The sequence below is a fragment of the Grammomys surdaster genome, unplaced genomic scaffold (assembly GCF_004785775.1).
Source record: "Grammomys surdaster isolate TR1022 unplaced genomic scaffold, NIH_TR_1.0 125621, whole genome shotgun sequence".
NCBI classification, from domain to species: Eukaryota; Metazoa; Chordata; class Mammalia; order Rodentia; family Muridae; genus Grammomys; species Grammomys surdaster.
Window position 1 is genome coordinate 798,622 of NW_021620462.1, and position 18,216 is coordinate 816,837.

The window sequence follows — 18,216 nt, forward strand, 5'->3', positions numbered from 1 at the left end:
TCTGGCCTACAGAGTAAGTTCTAGGGCAGCAAGGCTGTTACAAAAACTCTGTCTTGAGACAGGTAAGACAGACAGATAGACAGACAGACAACAACTAAGTGGAAGAAAAGATAGAAATCTTCCTTATAGAATAATTCTGGGAGTTAGCAGATATCCCTCTTCCCAGGTTTATTCCTGTTTCCAGTATGTGAGTACAGAGAAAGCTGAGTGGGGTAAGGTGACACATAGCTGTATGTGTCAGCAGTTGTATGTCTGGGACAGAAAGAGTACAAGTTTGAAGGCAACATGGAAAATATAAACAAGTCCTAGATCAGGACAGACCCATTTCAAAAAATCAAAGGGAACACGATGGTAGTAGCAAACACACCTTTAATTCCAGCACTTAGGCAGAGGCAGGCTGATCTCTGAGCTCGACCCCAGCTAGGTCTACAGGGTAAGTTCCAGAACAGCCAGGGCTACACAAAGAAACTGTGTCACAAAGACAAAACAAAGCATTCAAACTTTACACTCAGTCTCTGTAAAATATCCAAAGTTCCTCTAAAACTTCAAAATAACTCAACTGTAGGCTCATATAAAAATAAAAAATGCCGGGCAGTGGTAGTGCATGCCTTAATCCCAGCACTTGGGAGGCAGAGGCAGGTGGATTTCTGAGTTCGAGGCCAGCCTGGTCTACAGAGTGAGTTCCAGGACAGACAGGACTACACAGAGAAACCCTGTCTCAAAAAAACCAAAAAAATAAAGTAAAAAATAAGTTACATACTTTCTTTAAAAGGTCAGAATCAAGGCAGTTACAAAGCAAATCAAATCAAAGTCCAACAGTGTAAAGAGTCACTGCTTAATGTCTGATACCAACTCAGGATCCACTGAGCTTCAAAGGTTCTTGGCAGCAGCATGTATCCAGCTCTGTCATCCACAGACTGGCTCCATTCCATAGCTGCTGCTATCCTAGTCATCTCACAGTATAGGAATCTCCAAAATGTTGGCATGTCCACTGTAACTGTGCTGCACTTTCACCAATACACTCACTCTTCTAGGTTTTTTCTTCAGGGACTCTAACCCTGCCACATAGTGTGAAACCTCAACTTCTCTCCATGATCTCTTACAATCCTACGTACTCTGAGGTTGCATCTAGCCTCTACTACAGCTGAGTGCCAGATCTGCCAGAAGCAGACAGAGACCAATACTAAGTCCAATCTGACACTACTCCCCTGGGTGACTAGCCAGCAGCCAAGAGGCAGGTTGACTACACTGTACCATTTCCATTGTGGAAAGGGCAATGTTTTGTCCTTGCTGAAATATAACTTATTCTGGTTTTTGATTTGCCTTCCTGCATATAATGCTTCTGCCAAAACTAAACCCATGGAATTAGAGAATATTTTATCCACCACCATGGTATTCCACATAGCATTGCTTCTGACTACGGTGTTCACTTCACAGCCAGAGAAATGGAGGCCATCTCATATAATCCACTGCTTCTTACCATGTTTGTCACCATACTGAACAGCTGGCCTGTTAAAACAGTGGGATGGCCTTTTAAAGACACACATATAGAGCCAGGGTTCTCCTGAAGGTGGTCTGGTATATGCTTTGATTCACCATCCAGTATATAGTACAGTTTTTCTCAAAGTCAGGATTCATGAGTTTAAGAATCAAAGGGTAAACCTGTGATGATTTATCTTGGTTATCAACTGATTACATCTGAAATCAAATAAAACACAAGCAGCTGGACATGCCTGTGAGGAATTTTCTTGATCATTTTAAGTGGAAAGATCCACCCTTCAATCTTATGCCCCACATAAAAGGACACATAAGGAGTAAGTTTTTGCTTTTTGCCCACTTGACTTCATTGAACTTTATCTAACCTGTTTTAGACCCATTCCTTCATTGGCATTAAAATCTATTCTTCAAGATTCCAACATAGACTAAAGACCAGCAACTTTCTAGGAATCCTAGACCCCCGTGCCAGGTTGGAACTGCTGTGACATCTAGTCTCGTAAACTGAACAACTACCAGGGTTTGTGGCCTTTCCATTACTAAATAGTCACTGTTGAACTACTTGAATTACCACCTGTAAGCCAGTCTTTCTTTTTTGCCACTCCAGGAACTAAACATGAATCTTTATTTGCCTCAGCTACTTGGGGGTGGGGGTTGGGAGGATGAAGAAGCAGGAGTAGGTGGCACTGATACCAGGCCAGCTGTGCTTCAAAGACCCGTAGGTATTAGAGAACTCTAACAAGTAATAGCATGTCACCTCTGTTTAATTTCCATCTGGTTGAAGGTCTTGCCATTGTATAAGCCCATCATGCTGCATACCATCTCTGGCAGGATGATCATGTCCCTCAGGTGGATCTTCCACCTCAGGCTTCTCCACAGGTAGCACCTCCTACTTTGTCTTTCTCAAATGCTTGAGTAGTATGAGTGCTGCTTCCACTGCCTCTGGAAGGCACTGTACCAATTGCATCTGCTGCTCATAGGACATTTCCAGCAATTGGTCCAGATCCACATCATGGTGGGTGAATTTGCAGATCCACTTCTCCACTTCAGCCATCTTGGTGGCTGCTCAGAAGCATTGGCTCCATCTGTGAAGTTATCTTGAACTTCCTGTAAGCCATTCTTTTTTTTGGTTTTTCTAGACAGGGTTTCTCTGTGTAGCCCTGGCTGTCCTGGAACTCACTCTGTAGACCAGGCTGGCCTCGAACTCAGAAATCCGCCTGCCTCTGCCTCCCTCTTACTGCCCGGCGTAAGCCATTCTTAATAACAAATGTTAACTACATTCTAGTAGATGATATAGATCATGGAAGGATCTGTTTATCCCTAAGAAAAGCAGCATATTGGAAATAGTATCTACTGCTCAGCTTTACAACTTATATTCTTCAAAAATATATAAAGCTAATAAAAATTAAGACAGGACTTGGCCGGGTGGTGGTGGCGCACGCCTTTAATCCCAGCACTCGGGAGGCAGAGGCAGGCAGATTTCTGAGTTCAAGCACAGAGACTGGTAAATTTCTTTGCGTTCAATGTCAGCCTGGTATACATGGTGAGTTCTAGGCCAGCTAAGGCTATATAGTGAGGACCTGCCCCCAAAAAATAATAAAACAACTATATTTGTGGGAACAGACCCAAAGAGTCTTAAAATATTTGCATATACATATTTACAGCTGCACTAATCACAAGAACAAGAAGTAGAAACAAGCACATGTCTTTAATCCCAGCACTCAGGAGGTAGAGACAAGTGACTATAAGTTCCAGGCCAGCTTGATTACAAAGTGAGTTCCAAAACAGCCAAGATTACAGTGAAACCCTGTCTGAAAAAGGCCAAAAACAAAAACGAGAACAAAAAGTAGACCAAGAGCCAGCAAGATGGCTAAATAGACTTCAGTTTGATTCTAGAGACCTGCATAGTAGGAGAAAAGAGACTCCATCCAGCAAGTTGCGACTCTGACCCCCACAACCATACCATGACACATGTGCCCAAACACAAACAAAACAAATGTAATTTAAAATTAAAGGTTTAAAATGGCTTCAAGAGGGGGCTGGAGAGATTGCTCAGAGGTTAAGAGCACTGGCTGCTCTTCCAGAGATTCCGAGTTCAATTCCCAGCAACCACATCGTGGCTCACAAACTATCTGTAAATGGGATCCCATGCCCTCTTCTGATGTGTCTTAAGACAGGAACAGTATGCTCATAAACATAAAACAAATAAATAAATATAAAATGGCTACAAGAATATGTTTTGTCAATCAAAGAAATAAAAATATATCCTGTGTAGTGACATAAGCCTATAACCCCAGCACATGGGAAATAGAGACAGGAGGATCAGAGGTTCAAGGTCACCTTGCCTACCATAGACTGGGAAGGGGAGAAAGAAAAGGAAAGAACTACCAAAAATTTTCTATGATTGCACCACTCCACTCCATATTCCCATCAGTAATATATAAAAGATTTTCTTAGTATCTTTGCCAACATTTGGTGACTATGTCTACACACATCTTAATTTTAGCTGTTCTAATAGTTATATCTTACTGTGCTTTCAATTTGCATTTTCCTAATGTCTACTGATACCAAACATCTTACCATTTGCTTATTTGCCATCTGTGTATCCATCCTTCTTTAGTGAAATGTCTTTTTTGCTTGTTTCCCAAGTGACTAGTTTTTACTGTATAGTTCAGTTTCTTACACATTGGCTTTTGCCAAATATATCTTGCAAAGACAGTGGTTCTCAACCTTCTTAATGCTGTGACCCTTTAAATTCAGTTCCTCCTATTGTAGCCTCCAACTATAAAATTATTTTCATTGCCACTTCACAGCTGTAATTTTGCTACTGTTACAAATCATAAATGTCTATGTTTTCTGATGGTCTTCAGTGACCCTGTCAAAGGGTAGCTTGAGCCATTCAACCCCCAAAAGTTGAGAATTGATACTCTAAGACTAGAGAGGATCACTGGATAAAAGCATTTGCCATATAAGCCTGATGACCTAAGTGTGATATCTGAATCCAACAAAGGAGGAAGGGAAAACAAAGACTGTAAAAAGTTGTCCTTGAACTCTCATATGCATGATGTGGCATGCACAAACCCACAAACATGCATCATACATAATAAAAAAAAGTCATTCCAATTCAAAACTAGTGTTTGTATGTATGCAGTATGTATGTGTAATGTATCTGTAGGTGATGGTTATGTAAATGAAATGTATGAGGGCTTGTGGACTCATACCTACCTTCAGATGCTTAGAGTACAAAAGGATGCATTCTAAAAGGACACTAAGAAGTATTAAATTCTTGGGCTGAGAGTGTGGCTCAGTAGTAGAATGCTTGCACCTAGCATTCACCTAGGTTCAATCTCAAGCACCACAAAATAAAGGGAAAAAAGTAAAGAAATCCACGGATTCCTAGGCCATATCAATAAATACAAACTAGTCCTCTTTGAAAGAGACCAGAAATCTGTATTTTTACAGTTTGACACGTACAACCTAACAACCTACTTAAGACAGGTAGCCAAGAAATACAGGTTATAGATTTTGAGTTACATTTAATATACACAGAGTTTCTACTATAAAAGCCCAAGTTTTATTATTTTTGTTATTATATAACAAATGTCTATGAAATAATGTCTATGAAATAATGAGGAAATGAATGTCTATAAAATAATGAGGAAAGGAAAAAGAAAAAAGGAAAAGTAGAATGTAAAGATACAGCTCTGTTGGTAGAGCACTTGCCTAGCATGCAGTTCTGTATTCAATACCTAGAATAACATAAAACCAGGCATGATGACACATACTGTAATTCAAGCATTCACATGATGAAGGTTATAGGATCAGAAGTTTAGGTCATCATTGGATACACCTTGATACACCAGACCCCACCTTTCAAAATAAATACGGTTTTTGGTTTTGTGACAGGCAGCCAACAAACTCTGATTGTCCTCTTCAGCCTCTCTCTCACATCTGGGATTTACAGGCTTGAGCCACAACCTGGCTTACTTAACCTATTTAAGACCTTCTTTTAAGATTTACTTTTATTTTATGCATATCAAAGTTTTGCCTTCATGAATATCTGTGTACATGTGTGTAGTGCCCACAGAAGCCAAGAGAGCATTATATCCCTTAGATAAAAATTCTTAAACCCTGAGCCATCTCTCTAGCCATTACCTAAGACTGTGTGTTATTTTATACAGTTTTACTAAGATGAAAAAATAATAATACTAATAATACTAATGAGTAAACTAATTTTGAGTATTTGAAATCCCCCACCCCTATCGTCCCAGACAGAGTCTTACTATGTAGCTAAGGATTTCCTTGAACTCAGAGATTCATCTGCATCTGCCTTACAAGTGCTGGGACCAAAGGAGTATACCATCACATATGGTATTTGATTTTTAAATTCTACTTTGTGGAGACTAATAGATGGCTCAACAATTAAGAACATTTGACTACTCTTCCAGAGAACACAGATAGATACCCAATACCCACATGGCATCTCACAACCATCTGTAACTCCAGTTCTAGCAAGTCTGATGCCCTCTTCTACCACCAAGAATGCACCAGGCATCCAAGTGGTACACATACAAGCAAAATACCCATATACATAAAAAAAATTTTTTTTAATAAAGTAAAATTCTACTTCATCAGCCGAGCAGTGGTGGCTCACACCTTAATCCCAGCACTTGGGAGACAGAGGCAGACAAATTTCTGAGTTCGAGGCCAGCCTGGTCTACAGAGTGAGTTTCAGGACAGCTGGGGCTATACAGAGAAATCCTGTCTCAAAAAACAAAAAACAAAAAACAAAAAAAATCTACTTCACTGATTGTGTTAACTACTACTCCCTGGGGAGCAATTTACCCACCTGAATACAACAAGAAGTTTATAAAATAAGAAGGTCCCAGCTGTAGCAACTCCATTAGCAGCATTCATTTGACCTTCAGCATTTATTTGACCTCAATAAGCCTCTGTTTTCTTTCAGGAGGATTAAATGAGATAATGTGTAAAATTACAGTGGCTGGTAGGTGTCAGTCTTCAGCCAAGAAGCCATTAAGTGCATCACCTCTTCAGCTGAGGTAGGGACCTGTAACCCAGACTAGGGAGGTAGAGGTAGGCAGTCCATGTGTTTTAAACCCACCTTGAACTACAAAGCAAGATAATGTCTCAATTAAAATAAAATATAAAAAATAATCTCTGTAGAAACAAGGTCCCTCAAAGAGGACTCTTGGTCAGGAGGAAAAATGATTAATATTTGTACTCATTTTTTTTTCCTTTTGAGACAAGTGTCTATGCAGCCCTGGCTGTCCTACATCTATGTAGACCAGGCTGGCCTCAAATGCACTCCCAAATGCTGGGATTAAAGGCATGTGCCACCATGTCCAGCTCTGTATTCTAGTTTAACCTGTGTTTATAATACCTTTTAAATGCTTTTTTTTTAATTGATCTATTATACTGAGGGACTTCTTGGTGTTTAATGTAATGCATCACCAAACAAAAAAACTGCCACTAAATCTGTAAAGTCATAACCTAATAATATCACAGAGAACTACACAAGCTATCTGATTTCATGTGTGTGTAAGGTGTTCTTACTGGCTTCCCAATAGCCACAGTGGTGACACACAATAATCCAATGACTCTGTCTCTGGTGACTCTGTCAATACATATATTTTTCACTGTCACAAATGAGGGGATGTACTACTGGTATCTTAGTGGGTACAGACAGGAAAGCTGTAACCTTTACTGCACAGGTACAACCCTCCACAGCAACAACTGCCTTAAATATGGTACCAGAAATGAGAAATTCCATAACTCAGGGAACCATTCTGCTCAACTACTGAAGTAACAAAGCTCTTCATTACAGGATAAATTCTCCAAGATAATGAGTCAAAAATTTTTGTCACTAGCACACTATTAGCTCAACAAATGCAGCCACTGCCATAAGTTTCTGAAACTCTAACACTGAGAACACTTTACCAGATTATGTTACCTACCCAGCTCATTTTAGTATTTTTTAAGGCATTTATAAGTTCACTAATTTCAAGATTACATTTTATCATTTACTTTTTTTTTAAAGACTTGTTTATTTTATGTATGTGATTACACTGTACCTGTCTTTAGACACACCAGAAAAAGGCATTGGATCCCATTACAGATAGTTGTGAGCCACCATGCAGTTGCTGGGAACTGAACTCAGGACCTCTGGAAGAGCAGTCAGTGCTCTTAACAGCTGAGTCATTTCTCCAGCTCCTACCATTTACTATTTAAAAGTGATAAGAAAACTCATTTTAAAAAAATGCTAAAGTAAAAATGAAAAAATGTTTATTTTTAGGTGTTTTTCCAGTCTTCCCAAATAAATTTAATATTTTCACATTTCAATTAACAATTTTTGTTCCATACACTTTGAGCAAGATAATTAAGCATCCCTAAAAAATAATTTTAAACTATTATTCATTATTTCTGTGGCAAAAACAAATAAAAATTAAAAAAAAAAAACAAGCCTAGTGTAGTGGCACAGGATTCAAACCCCAGCACTCAGAGGACAAGAAGGTGGGGAAGACACTTGGAAGGCAGAAGAGGAAGGCAGAAGACAGATCTGTGTAAGTTCAAGGCCAACCTGGTCTACATCAGTCAGGGTTATACAAGGGAAAGCCTGGGGGGTGGGGGAAGAGGGAGAGAGGGGCAGACAGGCAGACAGACAGAGGAGAGACAGAGACAGAGGCAAACAAGCATATTTCTGTGAGTTCCAGACAGCCAAGAACTCCATAGAAAAACCGTCTCCCAACCAAAAAAAAAGCATGCTCACAAATGGGTCTTATTCTAACATAGTGGTACTGTTAGACTGTAAAATCTTTTGCACCTTTTAAAATGTCATTTCCATTATGTAAGGTTATTTTAATATTCAGTGTTTACTGTCTATTTAATAATTTGCCACATAATAAAAACTAATGCAGGGCTGGTGAGATGGCTCAGTGGTTAAGAGCACTGACTGTACTTCCAGAGGTCACGAGTTCAAATCCCAGCAACCACATGGTGGCTAACAACCATCTGCAATGATATCTGATGCCCTCTTGTGGGGTGTCTGAAGACAGCTACAGTGTACTTACATATAATAAATAAATAAAAATAAAAAAAAAAAAAGAATAAAATTAGGGGAAAATCCCCCACACACTTTGTTTAAAAAAAAAAAAAAAACTAATGCAGATAAAGTTGGTTTTATTGTTAGTTTTAGCTTTTGTTTTCTGAGACAGAGTTTCCCTACATAGCCCTGGCTGTCCCAGAATCCACTACTCTAAGACCAGGAAGGCTTCAATAAAGAATTCCTACGAAGTCAAAAACCTTAATTCCTTCCTCCAAAACAAAAAAAGGAGAAAAAGATCACAGAAAAAGGATGTTTTAAAATAAGATGCAATAAATTATTTCACTTCCTTCGAAAATATTTCTGATGGGTATCCTAACTTTTCCATCCACTTCAAATCGCTGTCCCACCTAGAATTTTAATACTTGTCCAAATCTGCTAGCTCATGGTCTAATAATAAACCTAATTATACAATCTGTAAAAGCCCCTGTCGACCTTTCCCTTAAGACGCCATAAAGGTGATTAAGTGACACCTCAAACTCATAGAAATCTATTTCATTTATCAACATTACGGCTTTCGGCGCTAAGTTTAAAGGAGAGCGGCGGGGAAGGGGGAAGGATTGGCCACAGGTTGAGGAGGGGTGAAATCGCCTGAACCAAACAAGGCACACGCTTGGCGTAGGACAGTAGGGGTAACTACTGGTTCATTTCTCTTTAAATCTGGCAGCACGTGGGGCGGCATTGTGAAGGCACCAACCCGCCTCCTCCCTCCCCCCCTTCCACTCCGCACACGTACGCCTCCAGCGCGCATGCTCCGCTCACACAGTCCTAGCAGAGTAGGAGCCAACCCCCTAAAAAGTCAACCTGGAAGCCGCAAACGGCCGGAGGCCGGGACAATGGGGGAGGGGGACAGAGACTCCACGGGGGAGGCACTTAGCCGCCGCCCCTGGCTAGAACCTAAGACGAGCCACAGCCCGGTGGCTGCGGGCCTGCACGAAGGAGCCCGAGCCGTGCCGAGCACAAAGCCCCCGCCGGCCAGCGAGCGGCTCTCCTCAGTGCCCGCGCCCACCCTCCCCCAGACGGGCGGCGCAGCCCGAGCTCGTGCCAGGCGGAGGCAGGCGAAGCGGAGTCGCGCTCCCCGCCGAGCCCTCGGTGGCCCGCGCCAGCACCCAAGCCAGCCCCGCCGTCGCTTTTGTTGTCTGCTCTAACTCCGCGGACCCCGCGCTGCCGGGCCAGAAGTTTGGCGCGCCTCCCCTATCCGGCCCCCGACACGGCTCGGACTGGCAGCCGCGCGGGGCCGCAAGCTCCCGGGGTCCCTGCGGTCCCGCGGCCTCCGCCGCACCTGAGCCCGGGATCCGCCCCTCAGGGAGGGTCGGCCCGGCCGGGACCCACGCCCCTCCCCCGCAACGCCCCAGTGCCGTGGGGGAGGGGGCAGCCGCCCTGGGCGTCCGGCCCGTCCGAGGGCGAGGCTGGGGCGCGTCCCCGCCCCCAACACCCTCCACAGCCGGGCCAGGAGTGTCGCCGGCCGGCCGCGACCCGCGGGCTCCCACCCTCGCGGCCCGCCACCACCCAGCCTCCGAGCGGGCGAGAGGAGGCGAGTGGCTCGTCAGCCCGCGATCGCGGCCCGGCGCCCCGCCGCTCACCTGCCAGCTGTCTTCGCAGTAGCAGCGCCGACTGCAGCTCCGTCATCCTCCCCACCAAGATCCCGGGCTACCGCCGGGACTTCGACGGACTGGGGACAAGCTCTGACGGTGGCTGGAGCTAGGTGTGTTGAGGAACCCGGGCCCCGCGACTGGAGCGCCGAAGCCGCGGGAGGCCGGTCTTGGGAGACCCGAGAAGCACCTCGCCGCCTATGCGAGTCCGCTTCGCTCGGCTCTCCTCTCAGCGCCTCACGCCCGGAAGGGGAGGGTACCCGGGCGGCCGCGGCGCGCACTGGGACTTCGCTCGCCCGCTTCCCTCCTCAGCCCGCCCGTCGGCCCCACCGGTGCCTTCCCCCGCCACTGCCTCACTGCGCGCAGGGCCGCTCCGCGCAAGCGCGCTGAGCCTGCCTATTTCAGAAGCGGCACGCCTGCTAGCCCGACCCCTCGGCCCTACTGCCCCGCCTCCGGCGGCGGAACCCCGCCCACCGCGCGCTGTGGGCTCAGCCCCGCCATCTTGGGAAGGTCGACGCCCGCCCAGCTGCAGAAGCGTCGGCTGGTAGACGCCCCGCGGACGCCATGACAAAGAGGTCGCGGAGGGTCAGGACGCTGCCTCCCGATATTAGCAGGAGGTCTGAGTGTGATGGGACTCTGGTGGTAGTTGGCGAGGACCCAGCAGCCATCCAACACTACATCCAAGGTGTGCGAATTAGTCATTGTTACAAAGCCGAATTTAGTACTGGTGTGCCCCATTTTAAGCAGCCGCAAAACAGAGTGCATGGTATTAATTCATAAAGAATGCACAGAATGGTCCTTGAAATAAAATGTTATGAGTCTCATAGCAGAAAACGTTTAAATAAATAATAAGACTGTGAGTAAAGTGCAGAGTTGTGATTAGCACAACCTGATAACATGGTTCAGATTCACAACACTAAGGCTGAGGCAGGAGGATTGTGAGAAGACCCCAGAACCCCATCGCTGCATAGCAATACCCAATCTCCGTCTGGGGTGGGGATCCATAATAGATCAGACTCCTCTAGAAAGGCACCTACTATGTAAATAAAGTCCAAGTGTGAAATCCAAGATTAGGAAAGGTCAACCTTATCCAACCTTGCCCATTTCCCATTTTTGTGGTTTGTCAACACTGTAGCAATAAAGAAACAGAAAAGGAAAGGGAAAAAGTAACAATGACAGTCAATTCTGTTTGTTTCAGTATTTATTCAATCCTTAATTCCCTGTACCTAGACTGTAGAAAACAAAAACTCTTCATAATAAATCAGGTACATTACTACTCACAAAAGCCTGAAGCTTCTGTGAGCTCCAAGAAAGGTGAACAAGTGAAGCAGATTCCGGCAGGCATGTAATAAAAATTACTACACAAGCAGGCACAAGGCCCTGGGTTGCCTCCCTAGCACTGTCCCAGCAGGCCAAAGGAACAAATAAACATTGAGTGAATCTGCCATTTTGAAATACTGCCCACCTAAGGGACTAAGCCAGTTTTGTGGTTGGGATGAGGGGGGTGGTTTTTTGTGGTTGTTTTGTTTGCTTTGGTTGGTTGGGTTTTGTATTTTGTGTTTTGTTTTGTTTTGTTTTGTTTTGTTTTGTTTTGTTTTGTTTTGTTTTTGAGACAGGGTTTCTCTGTAGCCCTAGCTGTCCTGGAAACCCTCTGCAGACCAGGTTGCCTCAAACTCAAACGATCGGCCTGCCTCTCCCTGGGTTAGGACTAAAGGCATGCTCCACCATATCCCTCTGTGGGTTTGTTTTTAAGGATTTTGTTAGTTTTAATGAATATGTATATGAGCCTGGGTGAATTTATGTGTACCATGTGTATGCCTGGTGCCCAAAATCCAGAAGAAGGCATCACATGCCCTGGAATTGGACTTGCAGAGGGTCTTATGCGACTATACAATTGCTGGAAACCATCCTGTCCTGGAAAGAGCAGTAAATTTCCTTAATCCGTGGCCATTCCTTCAGCCAGCCCAAATATTTTTGTTTTTAAATATATTCGTCATGTAGAGCAATGAACTTCATTAAGACATTTTTGTACATGCACTTTGCTCATGTTCACACACATTCTTAACTACCTTCTTGTCTCATAGCCCTTTCCCACTGGTTCCCTTCCTCTTCCAAAATAATTCTATTCTACTTTCAGTTCTTAATTTTATTGAAATTTAGATTCCACACATGAGAAGGAAAACACTCATTTGTCTTTTTGAATCTGGCTTATTTCACTTAGCATGATGCCATCTAGGTCCATCTATTTTCTTTCAAATAACTTTTTCTTTTCTAATGATTTATTTTTAAATTATGGATGTGTGAGTGTCTTCATGGATATATGGGCACCATGTGTGTTCCCTGTCTCTGGAGGTCAGAAAAAAAGATCCCTTAGTAATGGAGGTGCAGCTGCTGGGCAGTGGTGGTGCACACCTTTAATCCCAGCACTTGGGAGGCAGAGGCAGGTGGATTTCTGAGTTTGAGGCCAGCCTGGTCTACAGAGTGAGTTCCAGGACAGCCAGGACTAAACAGTGAAACCCTGTCTCAAAATAAATAAATAAATAAAAGAAAGAAATGGAGGTACAGACAGGTGTGAGCTGTCTTGTAGATTCTGTTAACCAAACCCAGGTCCTTTGCAAGAGCTACAAGTGCTCTTAACCACTGAGCTACCTTTTCCCCCTTTATGTTAAGGTTTTATTTTTGGTTTGTGTATTTGTTTGTTTTGAGACAAGGTCTTTCTACATATCCTTGGCTGTTTTTGCATTCACTGTGTAGACCAGACTGGCCTTAAACACACCAAGATCCACCAGCCTCTGCCTCCTGAGTGCTAGGATTAGAGGAATATATTACCACCCTCTGGCAATAAATAATTTTTAAAAGTCAATATTTATTGAGGATAAAAAAAATCAATACACCAGGGCTATACAGAGAAACCCTGTCTCAAAAAAACAAACAAAAACAAAAAACAAAAATCAACACAAATAACAGCAGGCTTGAAGAATAGATCTCTTTTTCTGAGAATTCTCTAAACTCATCAGAAATGCCTACTGCAATTGTCTTCTCTCACTGAAAACAAATTTTACCTACAGAAAGAGGCAAGAGGTCCTAGAAGATGTACTAGTTTTTCATGTTTATTTCAGAAAACACTCCTCAATTGAGTATGATGGTACATACCTGTGATCCCAGCACTTAGGAGTGAAGGCAAGAGGATCAGTAGTAGTCCCATCGTCCTCAATAACATACAAACTTAAGTTTGAGGACAGACTAGACTATCTGAAAACCTATCTCAAAAAAAATTAAAAAAATAAAAATTCTTCCTGAACTAAAATATTCCCTTTAAAATATCTTTTGTTTGCCAAGGCAGAGCTGGAAAGATGACTCAGTGGTTAAGAACTCTTGCTGCTCTTGCAGAGAAGCCAAGTTTCATTCCCATTACCCAAATTGCAGCTCAGAATCATAGCTCCAATTCCTTGAGATCTAACTTCTGCTGACTCCTATGCCAGGCAAGCACATGGTACACATACATACAAGCAGGCAAAACATGTACGTAAATAAATCTTTTTTTTTTTTTGGAGACAGAGCTTCTCTGTGTAGCCCAGGCTGTCCTTGAACTCAAGAGATTCACCTGCCTCTGCCTCCCAAGTATTGGAATTAAAAGCATGTGCCACCACCACCTGGCTAAGAAATCTTTTTTTAGGGCTACACAGAGAAATTCTGCCTTTAAAAAAAAAAAAACCTTAAAATTTAAGTATCTTGCCAGACAGTGGTGGCAAAAATTGGGAGACAGAGGCAGGCAGATCTCTGAGTTCGAGGCCAGCCTGGTCTCGAAAAACAAACAAACAAACAAAAAAGTAAGTATCTCTTACCAGCCAGATGATAATGATGACATACATCTTTAAATCCCAGCACTTGTGAGGTAGAAGCAGGTGGGCCTCTGTGAGTTCACAGCCAGCCTGGTCTACAGAACAAGTCCCAGGGACAGCCAGGGCTACACAGAAACCCTGTCTCTAAAACCAAAACAAAACTAAAAGTATCTTTTATTCTTTCCTTTTTTTCTTTTTCTTTTAAAGCAACATTAAGGATTTAACCTGGGATTTCCTGTCTACTAGACAAGTGTTCTAACAATTGAGCTGTATCTCCAATCCTATTTTACATTTTACTGAAGCACTGCATAGCCATAATTCATAATTAAACAAGGTATGATGGCTTATAGTGAAAAAGAAAAATGCTGTATAATAGCCCATTCCCATTCCTAAGTCCCTGCCATAAGCAGCCTTTTTCCAATCCATGGATATATTTCTTGTGGTAATTACGTCATTTCTCCAGAGCATATGCCTGGCTGGCATCGAAATGCTCAGTGGGTCAAGGGGTTCTGCCACCAATTCTAATGACCTGAGTTTGATCCCTAAGACCTATATGGTACAAGGAGAGAACCAATATTTGCAAGTTGTCCTCTGACCAGCACCTGTATTCACATCTCCCTCCCACATTCAGATAGGTAGGCAGAGGGAGGGGGGAATATAATCCAATAATGATTTTCTTTTCTTTTTTCTTTTTTCTTTTTCTTTTTTTTTTTTTTTTTTTTTTTTTTTTGGTTTTTCGAGACAGGGTTTCTCTGTGTAGCCCTGGCTGTCCTGAAACTCACTCTGCTCACTCTGTAGACCAGGCTAGCCTCGAACTCTCAAACTCAGAAATCTGCCTGCCTCTGCCTCCCAAGTGCTGGGACTAAAGGCGTGTGCCACCACCGCCCGGCTATCCTTTATTTCCCTAAATTCAATTATGATATTTAATTATTTCATTAAACTGTTTCTATACTATTTTGACTTTATAAATGTGGAATGAGATAGCCAAATTCTGTAATGTATTGTATGAATTTGTCTTTGGCTTAGAGTTTCTAATTATATTTTTTCTGGCAGTTCCTTAAGTATAATTGATCTCTTTTGCTTCTCTACTCTGCCCAGAGTACTGCTTGATCCTATTAAGCCACCTTTTTCTTGGAAACCTTCCTCCTGGAACCCACTCTCTCTCTAGTCTGGACTGATTGATAGGACCATGCTTACTACATGGTCAAGTCCTAGGATTTCCTTTGGCTGCTTCTCCCTTCCTGAGACTACTACATTCTAGATATGAAGTTTGAATCATTTTGTTATCCCTTTATTTTGCTGGAGCACATTGGCATATAAATTCTGATGAGAGTGTACAGGCAAATTTTAAGTATTTAAATGTGGAAATGTTTTTATTATTTGTTTGTTTGTGGTATAATTTGAACCCAGGGCCACATATGATAGGCAAGTGTTCTAACTCAGGACTATACCTGTGTTCCTGTCTTTAAACACCCAGAATTAATACCTCTATAGTTGTGTTTAAGAGGTTAAGTTTAGAGCTGGAGGGATGGCTCAGCAGTTAAAAGCACTAGCTGTTCTTCCAAAGGACCCAAGTTCAAGTCCCAACCCACATGAAGGGTCACATCTGTCTGTAACTCCAATTCTAAGGAATCTGATACCTCCTTCTGGCCTCCAAGAGCACCAAGCAAAAACAGGGTACAGAGGCACATAAAGAGCAAACATCCATATATATAAAATGTAGATAAATATTAAAAATTTGAAAATAAGGCAGGTGTAGTAGCACACACCTTTTAGCCTAGCATTTGGAAGGCAGGGACAGACTGTTGAGTTTTGAGACCAACCTGGTATCCATAGTACCAGGACAACCAGAGCTACATAGTGAGACCCTGTCTTGAAAGAACCAAAAAACAAACAAACAAATAAACACACACATACACACATACATACACACACATACATACATACATACATACATACATACATACATACATACATACGTTTAAAATAAAATAGTTGTGGTGGACATATGGCTGAGGAGTCGAGAGCACTTGAGGATCTTCCAGATCTTTCAAAGCCACCTTCTGGCTTCCACAGGCACCAGGCATGCACTTGCTACACATACATATTGCAGGCACTCACACAAAAACCTTATTTTTTAAATAGTGACTTTTTGTGTATGCATGAGTGCCTGCACTTATGTGTGTGTACCATGTGAGTATGAGAGCCCATGGGGGTCAGATGAAGATGTCAGATCCCCTGGAACTGAAGTTATAACCAGTCAAACAGTTCTGAGCTGCTCTGTGGGTGCTGGGAACTCAATCCCAGTCACCTGCAATGGTAGCAAGTGCACTTAGCCATCTTTATTCTTTCCTTTGAGACGTGGTCTCACTGTACAGCCCTGGCTGACCTGGAACTCTCTTGTAGACTCGGCTGACCTCAAGCTCATTGATCCTGAACTCACCAAACCATTTATTTTAAATCGAGATATGGGTGCTTCTGTCTCTTGGATGCCGGAAATTCAAAATGTGTGCCTCCACAGCGAGCTAAAAACATCACTTTTGATATTTTAAAATGGTAATGTACCTTAGTGTATACTTTTTTGTTTTTAAATTCATGTGCTTGTGCTCAGAATGAATTGTGTGCCCCTGGGAACAGAGTTCAGTGGTATAGCAAATGTTTAGCATAGCAAAGCCCTGAATTCACTCTCCAACACCCAGCAAAAAACTGACATTTGAGTCAAGTATGAGTTCATGCCTGTAGTCTAAGCTCTCCGGAGGTAGGGAGGCAGAGGCATGTGGATCTCTGAGTTCAAGGCTAGCTTGATGAACACAGCTTCAAGATAGCCAGAACCTTAGAGTGAGACCTTGTGTTAAGTAAATAAATGTTAAGAAAAAGAAAGAAGTAAAGAGGGACTGACAAGATAGCTTAGTGGGTAAAGATGCTTGCCACAGACACCTGGAAAACTGACTTAAATCCCTGAATTTCATGTAAAGGTAGAAGAACAATCCCACAGTTATCCTGTGACCCATGCCATGGCATATATACGCCTCTCATACCTCTCTCTCTCTCTCTCTCTCTCTCTCTCTCTCTCTCTCTCTCTCTCTCTGTCTCTCTCTCTCTCTCTCTCACACACACACACACACACACACACACACACACACACACAGAGTAACATCATGGTCCTACATGCCTTTAAATACCAGCCCCTGAGACACATAGGCAGGTGGGTGACTAAGTACCTAGTCTACATAACTAATTCCTGGCAGTTAATGTTGTATAGTAAGAACCTGTTTTAAAATGTAGTAAAAATCAATATATTTTTGTATATTGATCATACAAGATCACTAAACTACTTATTTTAATAATGTATTTGTCCCATGCATAATATATCATTATTAATATGATACATTAATAGCATAATAGCATATATACTTCTGAAGTTTTCCCACTTGGCCTCACTATACACTAGGATTTGGGTCAGACTTACATGGAGGAGATGACCGTGGACATCCTTGTCTTTCTCCACTTCCAGAGTCAGATATATTGTGTAGAACTTTGTCCTGTGGGCACAACATGGCTTGTCGCCATTTTCAAATCAGACCAACTGTGAGTTTCCTCATATGACCCTCACAGGATTGGACCCACTAATACTTTCTGACAGAATCTGGTGAGCGCTTCCAAGATACATGAGGTGGCCCATAAGTCCCCTCTCTTTTTAAGGAGAGTTTTCAGTAGTATAGCCACCACAGGTTGCGCATGTTCCTATGTCGGTTCACGTGTATTGGGCAGACTCGTTTGTTTGCTCTGACACTGATGCTATCTAGGATGAACAGATAATCTGTTCATGTCTCTCTGAGAAAAACATGTATGCTGCCATGGCACTGGCGTCCTTGCTTCATTCTTAGAGAGGTAGGTTTTGATGTTTCAGTATTATGGCTCATACCCTGTTTTCAAAGGTGCCTGTTAGCAGGGTTTGTGTGTATTCCTAGTTAAGACTTTTCTATTTATATATACTAGTCATAGAATCCAGGACACATCAGTACTAGACAAATGCACTCACTAAGCTACAACCCATTACAAGATTTTTTTTTTTTTGGTTTTTCAAGACAAGATTTTTTAAATTACATTATTTGTTTGTTTGTTTGTTTGTTTGGATGTGGAGGTCAGATAGAAAACTAATTGAGCC

The 18,216-nt window shown here is 42.6% G+C and overlaps 1 protein-coding gene across 1 annotated transcript in view; it reads right to left on the minus strand.

Annotated features, from left to right (window-relative positions):
• Ube2g1 (ubiquitin conjugating enzyme E2 G1) overlaps window positions 1-10,575 on the minus strand; it is a 73,875-nt gene extending 63,300 nt beyond the window's left edge. Inside the window, exon 1 of the mRNA XM_028787284.1 lies at window positions 10,198-10,575. Within this exon, the coding sequence (XP_028643117.1) occupies window positions 10,198-10,243 (46 nt within the window). The 5' untranslated portion in view covers window positions 10,244-10,575. The remainder of the gene's footprint in view (window positions 1-10,197) is intronic.
• Window positions 10,576-18,216: the final 7,641 nt, after the last annotated feature.